The sequence below is a fragment of the Kogia breviceps genome, chromosome 1 (genome assembly GCF_026419965.1).
Source record: "Kogia breviceps isolate mKogBre1 chromosome 1, mKogBre1 haplotype 1, whole genome shotgun sequence".
NCBI classification, from domain to species: domain Eukaryota; kingdom Metazoa; phylum Chordata; class Mammalia; order Artiodactyla; family Physeteridae; genus Kogia; species Kogia breviceps.
The window spans coordinates 167,255,720-167,271,650 of record NC_081310.1 but is presented as its reverse complement, the minus strand read 5'-3'; the positions used below and the strand labels follow the sequence as shown (position 1 = coordinate 167,271,650).

The following is a 15,931-nucleotide window of genomic DNA, read 5'->3' as shown; positions in this document are numbered from 1 at the left end:
CTGATTACCTACATCACCTTGACTTTCTACTGTGTCCATGTACCATGTCACTTAGGGTTACCATGTTTCATGTTGGTTACATGTATTCTATTGGTTCCAGTGCCACTGTGGTAGATTATAATATCACCCCCATTATTTGCTGCTCTCACTGTGGAGGGAATATACATCCGTACCCATTGCCACATGATCTGCATTACTTTTCTGTGGGAAGGAAATACTTCCTGCCCTTTTACCAGCAGGCTTAAACATAGGGCTTGGCTTGGCCAATAGGACGTGAGGAAAGAGTTGTGTGTTACTTCTGAGCAGAAGCTTTAAGAGTCATCATGTATTTCAACCATTGTTGCTTTCTCTCTCTCATAAGACTTTCATGTGCCAATACAGCCTCATCCTTCACACTGGATCCAAGAATCCAATGGCAGAAGGCCACAGTCTACTTACAACTGACATAGAACATAAGAAATATATGAACTTTCACTCCACTGAGATTATGGGGTTGTTTCTCAACCCAAAAGTAGCAAGTTGACCAAGACAACCATGTACCAAGACAACCATGTTTGGTTTCATGTACCACATTTGTTCCACTGACCAAGTTCTATGTTGGTTCAAATGCATGATATTTGTTTCATATGTTATAGATGCTGTCCCTCAACATTGGACAATCTACCCCAGGCCCCTCCTGTTTTCCAGTTCACCAGGCTAATCTACTCCTCTGCATCACTTTGAGAAAAGTCCTCTTAATGTCCTTGTTCCTCAAACTATAGACCACAGGGTTAAGCAGGGCAGTGAAGACATTATAAAAGAATGAGATCTGCTTCTCTTGCTCAAGAGAATAGCTTGAATTGGGCCTTATATAGATGTAGGTGGCTGGAGCATAGAAGTATGTGACGGTCAGATGGGAAGCACAGATAAAGAAAGCCTTGCAGAGGGGCTGCATGGACTTGATCTTGAGAATGGCCTGGGCAATACGGATGTAGGAAGCCACAATGAGGGAGAGTAGGGCAACAACCATGAAGACACTGATGACCAGGTCCACCATCGCAATGAGGTTGGTATCCATGCAATCCAAGCTTCGTACTGAGGGACCCTCACAGAAGTAGTGGTTGACCATGTTCGGCCCACAGTATGGCAGCCTCATGGTGAAAAAAGTATGGATCAGAGAGAAGAAGAAACCACAGGCCCAGGTCCCAGGTGACAGCCGTGTGCACAGACCCCAGCTAAGGATGACAGCATAATGCAGTGGGTAGCAGACGGCCACATATCGGTCATAAGCCATGACTACAAAGAAAATGGACTCGGTCAGGCCCAGAGCACCAAACATATACATTTGTAGCCAACAGCCAGCAAAGGAGATGGTCTGAGGTTGAGCGAGAAGATGCACCAACATCTGGGGCATGGTGGTGGTGACAGAGCCCATATCCAGCAGGGAGAGGATACAGAGGAAGAAGTACATGGGAGTGTGGAGGTGCATGTCCAGGCATATCAGGGTGGTGATGAGCCCACTGCCAAGGACTGAGCTCAGATAAAGGAGAAGGAAGGCAATGAAGAGGATCCTGTTGGTCGTGGGGTCACTGGAGAAGCCAAGCAGGATAAATTCAGAAACCCAGCTTTGGTTCTGCCCTGGAGGCATCCGCATGGTGGGCCTATAAGAGAATCACATTCATTTCAGTGTCATCTAAACTATGATAGCCTAGTAAGAACTGGAGGCAGACAGGCTGGGATTTTAATTCTGGACCCACTACTCACGTACTGCCTTGCACCAGTGACTTAAATCTCTGAGCCTCAGTCTTCTCATCTGTAAAATGTGACTAATAATACTAATCTCTCAGGGTTTTTATGAGGAGTCGGGGCAATGTATAAAAGTGTCTTATATGATGTCTTAAAACACTAAAGAGCAATAGAATGCTTGTTTGCAATCTCCCTAGTCTTACTCCCCACCTCTCAGTGGAAAAACTGGTCACTCAAATGTCTAACAACAATTGATTTACACCACATCTGCTCAAGCCCCAAACTTGTGGAGGAGGCCTTCCCCTCTGCCTTAGAGATCATTTGTCTGGATGTGCTCCAAGCCTCTCCCCACCCTGTAAACATTTCTCCTTTGGCAGCTGATGATGGGAGGCATTATCAGTAGAGGTCGATAGAGGGACAATGTGATGAGGGCAGCAGGAAAGCACTTATGTTGGGGCTTCAATCTTCTTCTGTTACTCAGCGGGAGAGCCAGTGGGTTGGTGGGGACCAACCACAGTCACATATTCAGGCCACACACACTCTCCCCACCCAGTGGCCACTGCCATGGGAGCTCTGGCCTGTGGCTCGACCCTCACTCCCAGTAGCACACTATACATTCCTGTGGCAGTCATACCCTCTTTGAAAAAGTCTGGGCTCAGTCTTTTCTGGGGTGGGGAAATGAGGGGTTTCAGGATCAGGAGGAGGGAGGGAAGTATCTCTTAAATCTTTAGTCCCTTCAATGTGTACTCTTCATCAGCCATGAGGTAGTAGCTGCTTAAAAAAAAATTTTTTTTTATTGCTACCTCTGGTTCTCTCTTATCCCTTTTAGCAGTTATCTACCTTTTACTAGTTAACAATTCTGCATATTAAATTTTCCCTCTTCACATTATTGGTGTGTTCTGTCTCCTTCCAGGATCCTAAATGATACAGATGCTAAATCTATGGGGAGTGAGTTTGATAAGGAACAGAATGTTACACAGTTATAAGCTATCTATCGATAAAGTAATTATTAATTACAAAAGTAAAAAGTAGTAGCTATCGGTGGAGAAACTGGACAGCATCTTAACTGAGTGATTATAATTAATATCATCAATAAGGCACAAATAGACACAATGTGTCTCCATATGTGAAATCCTAACATTATACATATCACCTATATATTATTTCAGCCAAAAAAGTTAAACCTAAATCTAATCATGGGGAAGCATCATAGAAACCTAAGTTGAGGAATATTCTATAAAATAACTAGCTTCTAATCTTCAAAAACTATCAGTCATGAAAGACAAAGAAACACTAATAATCTATAATAGATGCAAGGGGACTAAAAAAATATATAACAACTAATGCAAGATGTAATCCTGGAAGGGAGGAATGCTATAAATAACATTAATCTGACAATTGATAAAACTGAAATATGAATTAGATTACTTTAGATAAGTGTATCAGTATCAAATTTCCCAAATTTGATAACTACTATATAAAAGAATATCTTGATTCTCTTACATCTTAGGAACTATTCTCTGAAGTATTAAAGGTAAAGGAACATGATGTTTGCAAATTATTCTCAAATAGTTCTGGAAATTATAATGACAACAATGCTAAAAAATTAATTAAGTATGGGATATACAGGATTTTTTTGTAGAATTCTTTCTGCTTTTCTGAGGATTTTGAAATTATTTCTGAAAAGAGTTTTTGAAAAAAATTTTAATGTGAAATAAAAACGTTTTCAGACAAATGAAAAGTGGGATTATTTAAACAGAGTTCTTCAAGCAGAAAGTGACAGAAACACAAAAATGTAAAAAGAAATGAAGAGTTCCTCAAGGAAAAGATAAATATAAATTAATAATGAATATAAACCAAAAAAATTTTGTGGGATTTAGTGGGAAGCAGCCACATAGCATAGGGAGATCTGCTCAGTGCTTTGTGACCACCTGGGGGGGGGGGATAGGGAGGGTGGGAGGAAGGGAGATGCAAGAGGGAAGAGATATGGGGACATATGTATAACTGATTCACTTTGTTATAAAGCAGAAACTAACACACCACTGTAAAGCAATTATACTCCAATAAAGATGTTAAAAAAACAACTAAAATAAATAAATAAATAAAATAAAACAGATGAAAGACTAAAGATTATGGTAAGAAATGGAAGAGGATTATAGAGATAGTGTTCTAAATATTTAGCATAATTGGAAAGGTGGTAAAACTAATCACTTGCCATTAGACTGCGATAAGTCAAAGATTTATGTTAAAATATCTAGGAGAATCAATAAAAGAATAAATAATGTATAGCCAATGACCTAAAATAGGAGAAAATGAACTAATAAAAATGTTCATTAATCCAAAATAATGCTCTTTTGAGAGAGGAAAAAACCAAACATAAAATAGGCAGGTCAATAAAAAATAAGTGGAACTTAAGTATGTAGGTAATTACTTTAAAAGCAAAAGGACTAAATATTTTCATTAAAAGCATATTTTCAAACTGAATTTTTTAAAAACCCCACATATTATTCACAAGAAACATAGCTTGTTCATTCTGCAATATATAAATATATCAAATCAACCTGTTGTTCACCTAAAACTTAAACAATGTTACATCAGTTATATTTCAATAAAGCTGGGGGAGAAAAGAAATACACCTTGATGTAAGGTCATAGACACACTAGGAAGAAAATATACCATGCAAATATTAACCAAAAGAAACATTTTAACTTCATAAAACATTTGTTGAAATTGACTCTATGCTACATCATAAATGTAAACTCAAAAAACCCCAAAGGGTGATCATCACTCAGAGTATACTCTCTAAACCATGAAATTGGCTAGAAATCAATTTCAAATTACATATCATGGGTAAGTACCCTACTCCTTTGAAATTAGCATACACTTCTAAATAATTTATGGGTAAAGAAAAATCAAAATGGAAATTCGTGTATATTAAAATAAATGATGATAAAAAATCATTGTCAGTGCTTACGGGGAACCATATACCCTTAATTGCATACATTTGAATATTTTTAAAAGGCTAAAAATTAATCAACTAAACTTTTATCTCAAGAAGCTAGAGAAGGAACGACAAATCAAACCTAAAACTAAGTTGAAGGAAGGAAATAATAAAGATAAGAGCAGAAAACAATGAAATCGTACACAAACTTACAATAGAGAAAAATCGACAGGGCCAAAAGTTCATTCTTTGAAATAATATCTAAGTCCTTAGCAAGGCTGATAAAGAAAAATAAATAAAACACAAATTACCAACATCAGAAATGAAAGGGGAACATTACCATAGGTCCTACAGTGATTCAAAAGCTAACTTTAAAAATTATAAACAACTTTATAACAATAAATTTGACCATTAAACAAAATGGGCAAATGAAAACACAAATTAACAAAACTGACAAAGAAGAACTAAAAGAAGAGTCCACTGTCTTTCCAAAAAACAAAAAGAATCTATAATTTTAAACTTTCTTAGAAAGAAAACTTTAGGCCCAGACAGATTTACTGGTGAATTTTTCCAACATTTAAGAGAGGAATAATACCAACCATAACAAACCCTTTCAAAGCATAGAAAAAGAGTGAAAAGTTCCCAACTCATTTAATGAGACCAACATAAACTCAATACCAAAAAGTAACAAAGACATTACAAGAAGGAAAACTCATAAACGAATCTCTCTCATGGGCATTGTTGCAAAACTCCTTGACATTATATTAGCCAATTTAATTTAGCAATATATTAAAAAGGATAACACATCACAATCAAATTGGGTTTATTACAAGAATTCAAGGGTGGTTTAGCATTTGGTATGCAAGCAATGTAATCATCTGATTAATGAAGTAAAGGAGAAAATTTATCTGCTTAACTTAATAGATATAGAAAAAGCATCTGGTAAAAGTTAACAATCAATTAAGATTAGAAATAAACCTCCTAAAAAAGTAAAAATAGATGGGAACTTTTTTTTTCCTTCTTTTAAAAAATTGGAGTATAATTGCTTTACGATATTGTGTTAGTTTCTGCTGTACAATGAAGTGAATCAGCTATATCTATACCTATAATTCCTCCCTCTGGGCCCTCCCTCCCACCTCCCCTCATCCCACCCATCTAGGTCATCACAGAGCACCAACCTGAGCTTCCTGTGTTTTATAATATGGAAGGGAACTTTCTTAATGTGACAAATACTATCCCCGATAAAAGAAGCAACCTACAGCAAATATCATACTACATGGTGAAATACTGAAAACTTACTCCCCAACATTGAAAGTGAAACAAAAATGTTCACTAGTAGTATGTCTATTAACTATTATACTAGTGGTCCTAGCCAGTGAAATAAGTCAAAAGAAAGAAATAAAAAACCAAAGGATTGGCAGATGATCGGTGCCAACCAGCACTCACCAGCCCGAGAGGCTTGTCTGCTCACCCGCCGGGGCGGGCGGGGCTGGAAGCTGAGCCTCGGGCTTCAGTCCTATCCCAGGGAAAGGTCTGGAGTTGGCAGAGTGAAAACAGCCTAAAGGGGTTAGCGCACCACAGCTAGCCAGGAGGGAGTCCAGTTGAAGTCTGGAGCTGCCAAAGAGGCAAGAGACCTTTTCTTCCCTCTTTACCTCCTGGTGCGCGAGGAGAGGGGTTTAAGCACGCCACTTAAAGGAGCTCCAGAAACAGGTGCAGAGCTACCGAAGAGACAAGAGACTTTTTCTTGCCTCTTCGCTTCCTGGGGCACGAGGAGAGGGGATTAAGGGCACCGCGTAAAGGAGCTCCAGAAACCGGCACGAGTCGCGGCTGTCGGCACGGACAACAGAGACGGGTGTGGGACGCTAGGGTTGCTACTACCGCCACCAGGAGGCCTGTGTGCCAGCACAGGTCACTCTCCACACCGCCCCTACCGGGAGCCTGTGCAGCCCGCCACTGCCGGGGTCCCGGGTTCCAGGGACAGCTCCCCTGGGAAGACGCACGGTGCGCCTCGGGCCTGTGCAGAGTCACACCGGCCTCTGACGTCGCAGGCTCGCCCCGCATCCGTGCCCCTCCCTCCCCCCGCCTGAGTGAGCCAGAGACCACTAATCAGCTGCTCCTTTAACCCCGTCCTGTCTGAGCGAACGGCAGACGCCCTCAGACGACCTACGCGCAGAGGCGGGGCCAAGTCCAAAGCTGAACCCCAGGAGCTGTGTGAACAAAGAGGAGAGGGGGAGGTCTCTCCCAGCAGCCTCAGAAGCGGCGGATTAAAGCTCCACAATCAACTTTAAGTGCCCTGCATCTGTTGAAAACCTGAATAGACAACGAATCATCCCAAGTTGAGGAGGTGGACTTTGGGAGGAAGATATACTATTATTTTCCCCTTTTTTCTTTTTGTGAGTGTGTATTTGTGTGCTGCTGTGTGAGATTTTGTCTGTATAGCTTTGTTTGCACCATTTGTCCTAGGGTTAGACCGACCCTTTTTTTTTTTTTTGGTTTTTTATTTGTTTGTTTGTTTTTCTTTAATAGAAATTTTTCTTCTTAATAATTATATTTTATTTTAACAAATGTATTTTACCCTACTTTATTTTGTCTTCTCCCTTTCTTTCCTCCTTTCTTCCCTACTTCACTCCTTCCTTCCTTTCTCCCTTCCTTCCTTTATTCCCTCCTTCCTTTCTTCCTTCCCTACCTTCCTTTCTTCCTCCCTCCCTTCCTTTCTTCCTTCCTTCCTTCCCGCCCTTCCTCCTTCCTTCCTTCCTTCCTTTCTATCCTTTCTATTTTTATCTCCCTTTTATTTTGAGCCATGTGGATTAAAGGCTCTTGGCACTCCAGCCAGGTGTCAAGGCGGTGTCTCTGAGGTGGGAGAACCAACCTCAGGACACTGGTCCACAAGAGACCTCCCAGCTCCACATAATATCAAATGGTGAAAATCTCCCAGAGATCTCCATCTCAACACCAAGACCCAGCTTCACTCAAGGACCAGCAACGAACAGTGCTGGACACCCTATGCCCAACAAAGAGCAAGACAGGTCTACAGCCCCATCCATTAGCAGAGAGGCTGCCTAAAATCATAATAAGGCTACCAACATCCCCATACACACCACTAGACGTGGACCTGCCCACCAGAAAGACAAGATCCAGCCTCATCCACCAGAACAGAAGCATTAGTCCCCCCAACCAGGAAACCTGCTCAACCCACTAAACCAACCTCAGCCGCTGGGGACAGCCACCAAAAACAGAGGGAACTACGAACCTGCAGCCTGCAAAAAGGAGACCCCAAACACAGTAAGATAAGCAAAATGAGAAGACAGAAAAACACACAGCAGATGAAGGAGCAAGATAAAAACACACCAGACCTAACAAATGAAGAGGTAATAGCCAGCCTACCTGAAAGGGAATTCAGAATAATGACAGTAAAGATGATTCAAAATCTTGGAAATAGAATAGACAAATTGCAAGAAACAGTTAACAAGGACCTAGAAGAAATAAAGAGGAAGCAAGTAACGATGAGCAACACAATAAATGAAATGAAAAATACTCTAGATGGGATCAATAGCAGAATAACTGAGGCAGAAGGACGGATAAGTGACCTGGAAGATAAAATAGTGGAAATAACTACTGCAGAGCAGAAGAAAGAAAAAAGAATGAAAAGAACTGAGGACAGTCTCAGAGACCTCTGGGACAATATTAAACGCACCAACATTCGAATCATAGGGGTCCCAGAAGAAGAAGAGAAAAAGAAAGGGACTGAGAAAATATTTGAAGAGATTATAGTTGAAAACTTCCCTAATATAGGAAAGGAAATAGTCAATCAAGTCCAGGAAGCACAGAGAGTCCCATACAGGATAAATCCAAGGATAAACATGCCAAGACACATAATAATCAAACTGTCAAAAATTAAATACAAAGAAAACATATTAAAAGCAGCAAGGGAAAAACAACAAATAACACACAAGGGAATCCCCATAAGGCTAACATATGATCTTTTAGCAGAAACTCTACAAGCCAGAAGGGAGTGGCAGGACATATTTAAAGTGATGAAGGAAAGAAACCTACAACCAAGATTACTCTACCCAGCAAGGATCTCATTCAGATTTGATGGAGAAATTAAAACCTTTACAGACAAGCAAAAGCTGAGAGAGTTCAGCACCACCAAACCAGCTTTACAACAAATGCTAAAGGAACTTCTTTAGGCAAGAAACACAAGAGAAGGAAAAGACCTAAAAGAACAATCCAAAACAATTAAGTAAATGGTAATAGGAACGCACATATCAATAATTACCTTAAATGTAAATGGATTAAATGCTCCCACCAAAAGACACAGACTGGCTGAATGGATACAAAAACAAGACCCATATATATGCTGTCTACAAGAGACCAACTTCAAACCTAGGGATACATACAGACTAAAAGTGAGGGGATGGAAAAAGATATTCCATGCAAATGGAAATCAGAAGAAAACTGGAGTAGCAATTCTCATATCAGACAAAATAGACTTTAAAATAAAAACTATTACAAGAGACAAAGAAGGACACTACATAATGATCAAGGGATTGATCCATGAGGAAGATATAACAATTGTAAATATTTATGCACCCAACATAGGAGCACCTCAATACATAAGGCAAATACTAACAGCCATAAAAGGGGAAATCGACAGGAACACAATCATAGTAGGGGACTTCAACACCCCACTGTCACCAATGGACAGATCATCCAAAATGAAAATAAATAAGGAAACACAAGCTTTAAATGATACATTACACAAGATGGACTTAATTGATATTTATAGGACATTCCATCCAAAACAACAGAATACACATTTTTCTCAAGTGCCCATGGAACATTCTCCAGGATAGATCATACCTTGGGTCACAAATCTAGCCTTGGCAAATTTAAGAAAATTGAAATCATATCAAGTATCTTTTCTGACCACAACGCTATGAGACTAGATATCAATTACAGGAAGAGATCTGTAAAAAATACAAACACATGGAGGCTAAACAATACACTATTTAATAACGAAGTGATCACTGAAGATAACAAAGAGGAAATCAAAAAGTACTTAGAAACAAATGACAATGGAGACACGACGACCCAAAACCTATGGGATACAGCAAAAGCAGTTCTAGGAGGGAAGTTTATAGCAATACAATCATACCTTAAGAAACAGGAAACATCTCGAATAAACAACCTAACTTTGCACCTAAAGCAATTAGAGAAGGAAGAACAAAAAACCCCCAAATTTAGCAGAAGGAAAGAAATCATAAATATCAGATCAGAAATAAATGAAAATGAAGGAAACAATAGCAAAGATCAATAAAAGTAAAAGCTGGTTCCTTGAGAAGATAAATAAAATTGATAAACCATTAGCCAGGCTCATCAAGAATAAAAGGGAGAAGACTCAAATCAATAGAATTAGAAATGAAAAAGGAGATGTAACAACGGACACGGCAGAAATACAAAAGATTATTAGAGATTACTACAAGCCACTGTATGACAATAAAATGGACAACCTGGAAGAAATGGACAAATTCTTAGAAATGCACAGCCTGCCGAGAGTGAACCAGGAAGAAATAGAAAATATGAACAGACCAATCACAAGCACTGAAATTGAAACTGTGACTAAAAATCTTCCAACAAACAAAAGCCCAGGACCAGATGGCTTCACAGGCGAATTCTATCAAACATTTAGAGAAGAGCTAACACCTATCCTTCTCAAACTCTTCCAAAAGATAGCAGAGGGAGGAACACTCCCAAACTCATTCTATGAGGCCGCCATCACCCTGATACCAAAACCAGACAAAGACGTCACAAAGAAAGAAAACTACAGGCCAATATCACTGATGAACATAGATGCAAAAATCCTCAACAAAATACTAGCAAACAGAATCCAACAGCACATTTAAAGGATCATGCACCATGATCAAGTGGGGTTTATTCCAGGAATGCAAGGATTCTTCAATATACACAAATCAATCGACGTGATACACCATATCAACAAACTGAAGGAGAAAAACCATATGATCATCTTAATAGATGCAGAGAAAGCTTTTGAAAAAATTCAACACCCATTTATGATAAAAACCCTGCAGAAAGTAGGCATAGAGGGAACTTTCGTCAACATAATAAAGGCCATATATGACAAACCCACAGCCAGCATTGTTCTCAATGGTGAAACACTGAAACCATTTCCACTAAGATCAGGAACAAGACAAGATTGCCCACTCTCACCACTCTTATTCAACCTAGTTTTGGAAAGTCTAGCCACAGCAATCAGAGAAAAAAAAGAAATAAAAGGAATCCAAATAGGAAAAGAAGAAGTAAAGCTGTCACTGTTTGCAGATGATATGATACTATACATAGAGAATCCTAAGGATGCTACCAGAAAACTACTAGAACTAATCAATGAATTTGGTAAAGTAGCAGGATACAAAATTAATGCACAGAAATCTCTGGCATTCTTATACACTAATGATGAAAAATCTGAGAGGGAAATTAAGAAAACGCTCCCATTTACCATTGCAACAAAAAGAATAAAATATCTAGGAATAAACCTACCTAAGGAGACAAAAGACTTGTATGCAGAAAACTATAAGACACTGATGAAAGAAATTAAAGATGATACAAATAGGTGGAGAAATATACCATGTTCTTGGATTGGAAGAATCAACATTGTGAAAATGACTCTACTACCCAAAGCAATCTACAGATTCAATGCAATCCCTATCAAATTACCACTGGCATTTTTTACAGAACTAGAACAAAAAAATTCACAATTTGTATGGAAACACAAAAGACCCCGAATAGCCAAAGCAATCTTGAGAATGAAAAGTGGAGCTGGAGGAATCAGGCTCCCTGACTTCAGACTATACTACAAGGCCACAGTAATCAAGACAGTATGGTACTGGCACAAAAACGGAAATATAGCTCAATGGAACAGGATAGAAAGCCCAGAGTAAACCCACACACATATGGTCACCTTATCTTTGATAAAGGAGGGAAGGATATACAGTGGAGAAAAGACAGCCTCTTCAATAAGTGGTGCTGGGAAAACTGGACAGCTACCTGTAGAAGTATGAAATTAGAACACTCCCTAACAACACACACAGAAATAAACTCAAAATGGGTTAAAGACCTAAATGTAAGGCCAGACACTATCAAACTCTTAGAGGAAAACATAGGCAGAACACTCTATGACATAAATCACAGCAAGATCCTTTTTGACCCATCTCCTAGAGAAATGGAAATAAAAACAAAAATAAACAAATGGGATCTAATGAAACTTAAAAGCTTTTGCACAGCAAAGGATACCATAAACAAGACCAAAAGACAACCCTCAGCATGAGAGAAAATATTTGCAAATGAAGCAACTGACAAAGGATTAATCTCCAAAATTTATAAGCAACTCATGCAGCTCAATAACAAAAAAACAAACAACCCAATCCAAAAATGGGCAGAAGAACTACATAGACATTTCTGCAAAGAAGATATACAGATTGCCAACAAACACATGAAAGAATGCTCAACATCATTAATCATTAGAGAAATGCAAATCAAAACTACAATGAGATATCATCTCACACCGGTCAGATTGGCCATCACCAAAAACTCTAGAAACAATAAATGCTGGAGAGGGTGTGGAGAAAAGGGAACCCTCTTGCACTGCTGGTGGGAATGTAAATTGATACAGCCACTATGGAGAACAGTATGGAGGTTCCTTAAAAAACTACAAATAGAACTACCATATGATCCCGCAATCCCACTACTGGGCATAAACCCTGAGAAAACCATAATTCAAAAAGAGTCATGTACCAAAATGTTCATTGCAGCTCTATTTACGATAGCCAGGACATGGAAGCAACCTAAGTGTCCATCAACAGATGAATGGATAAAGAGGATGTGGCACATATATACAATGGAATATTACTCAGCCATAGAAAGAAATGAAACTGAGTTATTTGTAATGAGGTGGATAGACCTGGAGTCTGTCATACAGAGTGAAGTAAGTCAGAAGGAGAAAAACAAATACCGTATGCTAACACATATATATGGAATCTAAGAAAAAAAATGTCATGAAGAGACTAGTGGTAGGACGGGAATAAACCACAGACCTACTAGAGCATGGACTTGAGGATATGGGGAAGGGGAAGGGTAAGCTGTGATGATGTGAGAGAGTGGCAGGGACATATACACACTACCAAATGTAAATTAGATAGCTAGTGGGAAGCAGCTGCATAACACAGGGAGTTCACCTCTGTGCTTTGTGATCACCTAGAGGGGTGGGATAGGGAGGGTGGGAGGGAGGGTGACGAAAGAGGGAAGAGATATGGGAACATATGTATATGTATAACTGATTCACTTTGTTGTAAAGGAGAAACTAACACACTATTGTAAAAGAGTTATACTCAAATAAAAATGTTAAAAAAAAAACAACCAAAGGATTGGGAAGGAAGAACAAAACGGTCATTATTTACAAAACACCTGATTGTGTAGGTAGAAAATTTAAGAGAACCCAAGGCAAACTGGAATTAATAAGTACACAAAAATCCAACGTATCAATATTTCTCTATACCAGCAATTAGAAAATAAGTTATAAGAGCAGTTTTGAAAACCAAACATGTAGTAATAACTCTAATAAAATATGTGCAGAAAAACATTCTTCAGAGAAATTAAGGTAGACCCAAGTAAATGTAGGAATATGCCACATTCGTGCATGGGTTAGACAATTCAACATTATAAACATGTAAAATTGATTTATAGATTCAATGCAATCCCAGTCTAAACCCCAGCCATTTTTTCTACAGAAAATTGACAAGGTAGTCATAACATTTACATGGAAATTCTGAAGAATCTTGAAGAAAAAAGTCAAAGGTGGAGGACTCACCAGATATTCAGATTTACTATAAAGCTGTAATAATTAAGCAAGTATGAAATTGGCACAAAATAAACAAATAGATCAATGGAACCGAATAAAGTCCAGAACAGACCTGTGAATACATAGTCACATGATTCATGACCAATTTGATCCTACAATGAAATAGGGAAAGCATTGTCTTTTCAAAAAATTCTGCTGGATCATGGGGATATTCACACAGGAAAAAAAATTTTTTTGAAACCTATCTCACACAGTAAACAAATTAATTCCAGATATATTGTAAATTTAAATGATAAAGATAGAATAATAAAAATTTTTAAATCAAACACAGACAAATATCTATGTTACCTTGCAATAGGCAGAGATTTCTTAAACAGGACTGAAAAGCACTAACCATAGAGAAAAATATGATAAATTATATATTTTTATAGAATTACTTATAAAGATAATTGCACATAATTATATATATAATTACATGTAATTATATATACAGAATTATATATATATAATTACATGTAATTATATACACAGATTATATTAAAATGAAGAACTTAAGATTTGTATACAGAATAAAGAACTCTTACAAATAAACAAAAAAAAAACCAAAGGCTGCCCAATAGAATAATGGGCAACATATTTAAAAAGACACTTCACAAAAGAAGCTATCTAAATAGTCATTAATCAAGTGAAAATGTACTTGACGTCATTAGTCATACAGGAATTGCAAGTTAAGACCACAGGGTAACACCACGACACACCTACCAGAATGGCTAAAATGAAAAATACAAGGATTTGGCAAGAGTAACCAGAACTTTCTTACATTGCTGATGGGAGACTAAATTTGTACAATTCCTCTGGAAAAGGTTTGATGGTATCTCTTAAACTTGAACATATGCATTCCACATTACTCAGCATTCTATTCCTAACTATATCCCCCAACACTTATATACACTTACGTATATTCTAGGAAAAGACAAGTACAAAAGTGTTTAAAACACTAGTCAAAATAGCTCATAGTAGGGAACTACCCAAGTTTCATTCAACAGTATAATGGATAAAAAACACTGTTGTATGTTCATATAGAGGTTAACTTTTGGGTGGGTAAAAACTCACAGGAGACGTCAGGGCATCCTCAGTCTTCACTATCCCTGCCCTCACCTCCTCACCTGACCAGTGAACCACCTACATATCCCTCAAAGCCAGTCCTTCCTTTGCCCTGGATCAGGAGCCCATCATTTATCTCCCATAATCCTGCACAAGCCCCTCCTTGGTCTCCCTGCCTCTGGATTCTTTTCTTTACTGCATTCTCTATATGGACTACTACAAATGATTGGTCAAAATACAACAGTGGTCCTGTCTCTCTCCTATTTAAACCATTTAAAGATTCCCAATTCCCGATCACATTAGACAGATGCACAGAGCCCTTCATAAATGACCTGCCCCCTGCAGACTTGTTCAGCCTCAGCACTCAGCTCTGTCCCCTATCCCATCTTTTCCATACAAGCATGCCCAGTTTCATGTATGTCTCTGCAGACCCTTGCCTAGGTCTCTAGCATAGAAGAACACCACCCCCTGCATCCCTGCTGCCCACACCAACTCTGTTACACATCCAACCTTTATTCCCATATTAGGACTCAGCTCAGCCTCCCACCAGGAAGACTTCCTAGACCCAGTCCACCATCTCCCACTCCCAAACATTGATTAGATGCTTTATTTCTCATAGCCCCTTGTGCTTACTGGCTAGTTATAACCCTAGTGATCCTAGAGGATTCTGATATGAAGTTTGAGATCTAATGTCTTGGGAAAACATTCTCTCTCTGATGTTAACTTTATTCCCACTAATTGACTTGGAATATCTACAATAAAGTATGGATAAAGAGGTGAGTTTATAACCTCCCTTTCAGAAATAATAATAATAGCTAATGTTTAATGAACAATTTCTGTGTGCCAGGCATTGCTACACAAACTTTATCTCATCCTCACAACAACTCGTTGAGGTAATTATTATCACCTCCATTTTTACAGATAGAAAAGAAAACTAAGTCACAGAGAAAGTAAGTGATTCACACCAAATTATATGATTTGTGTGATGGACCTGGGACTTGAACCAAGGCAGTTTGGCTTCATAGACAACTCTTAACCATTATCATCTCCTGCTTCAGGTGAACAGGCTGTAAGTTACCCTGAGGGGTAAAGAATGCAAACTTCCCTCACCTGCTCAAGTTGAACTTCTTGAGGTTTGGCACGAATTACTATAGAATCATGTCCTACGAGGTACAGACACCAGATAAGACAGGATCAGACCCCTCCTAGGACAAAGGGCTAGAGTTGCAGCTACAGACTATCTCTCACGATAAAATTTCCTCCATTTACTCCCATCACTTGGATAT

The 15,931-nt window shown here is 38.6% G+C and overlaps 1 protein-coding gene across 1 annotated transcript; it reads right to left on the bottom strand.

Moving 5' to 3' along the window:
- Positions 1-688: 688 nt before the first annotated feature.
- LOC131762731 (olfactory receptor 2A12-like) lies at positions 689-1,633 on the bottom strand. Its single transcript, XM_059074442.1, has one exon. It carries the CDS (start codon positions 1,631-1,633, stop codon positions 689-691), a length of 945 nt encoding a protein of 314 aa, XP_058930425.1.
- Between the last annotated feature and the right edge of the window lie 14,298 nt (positions 1,634-15,931).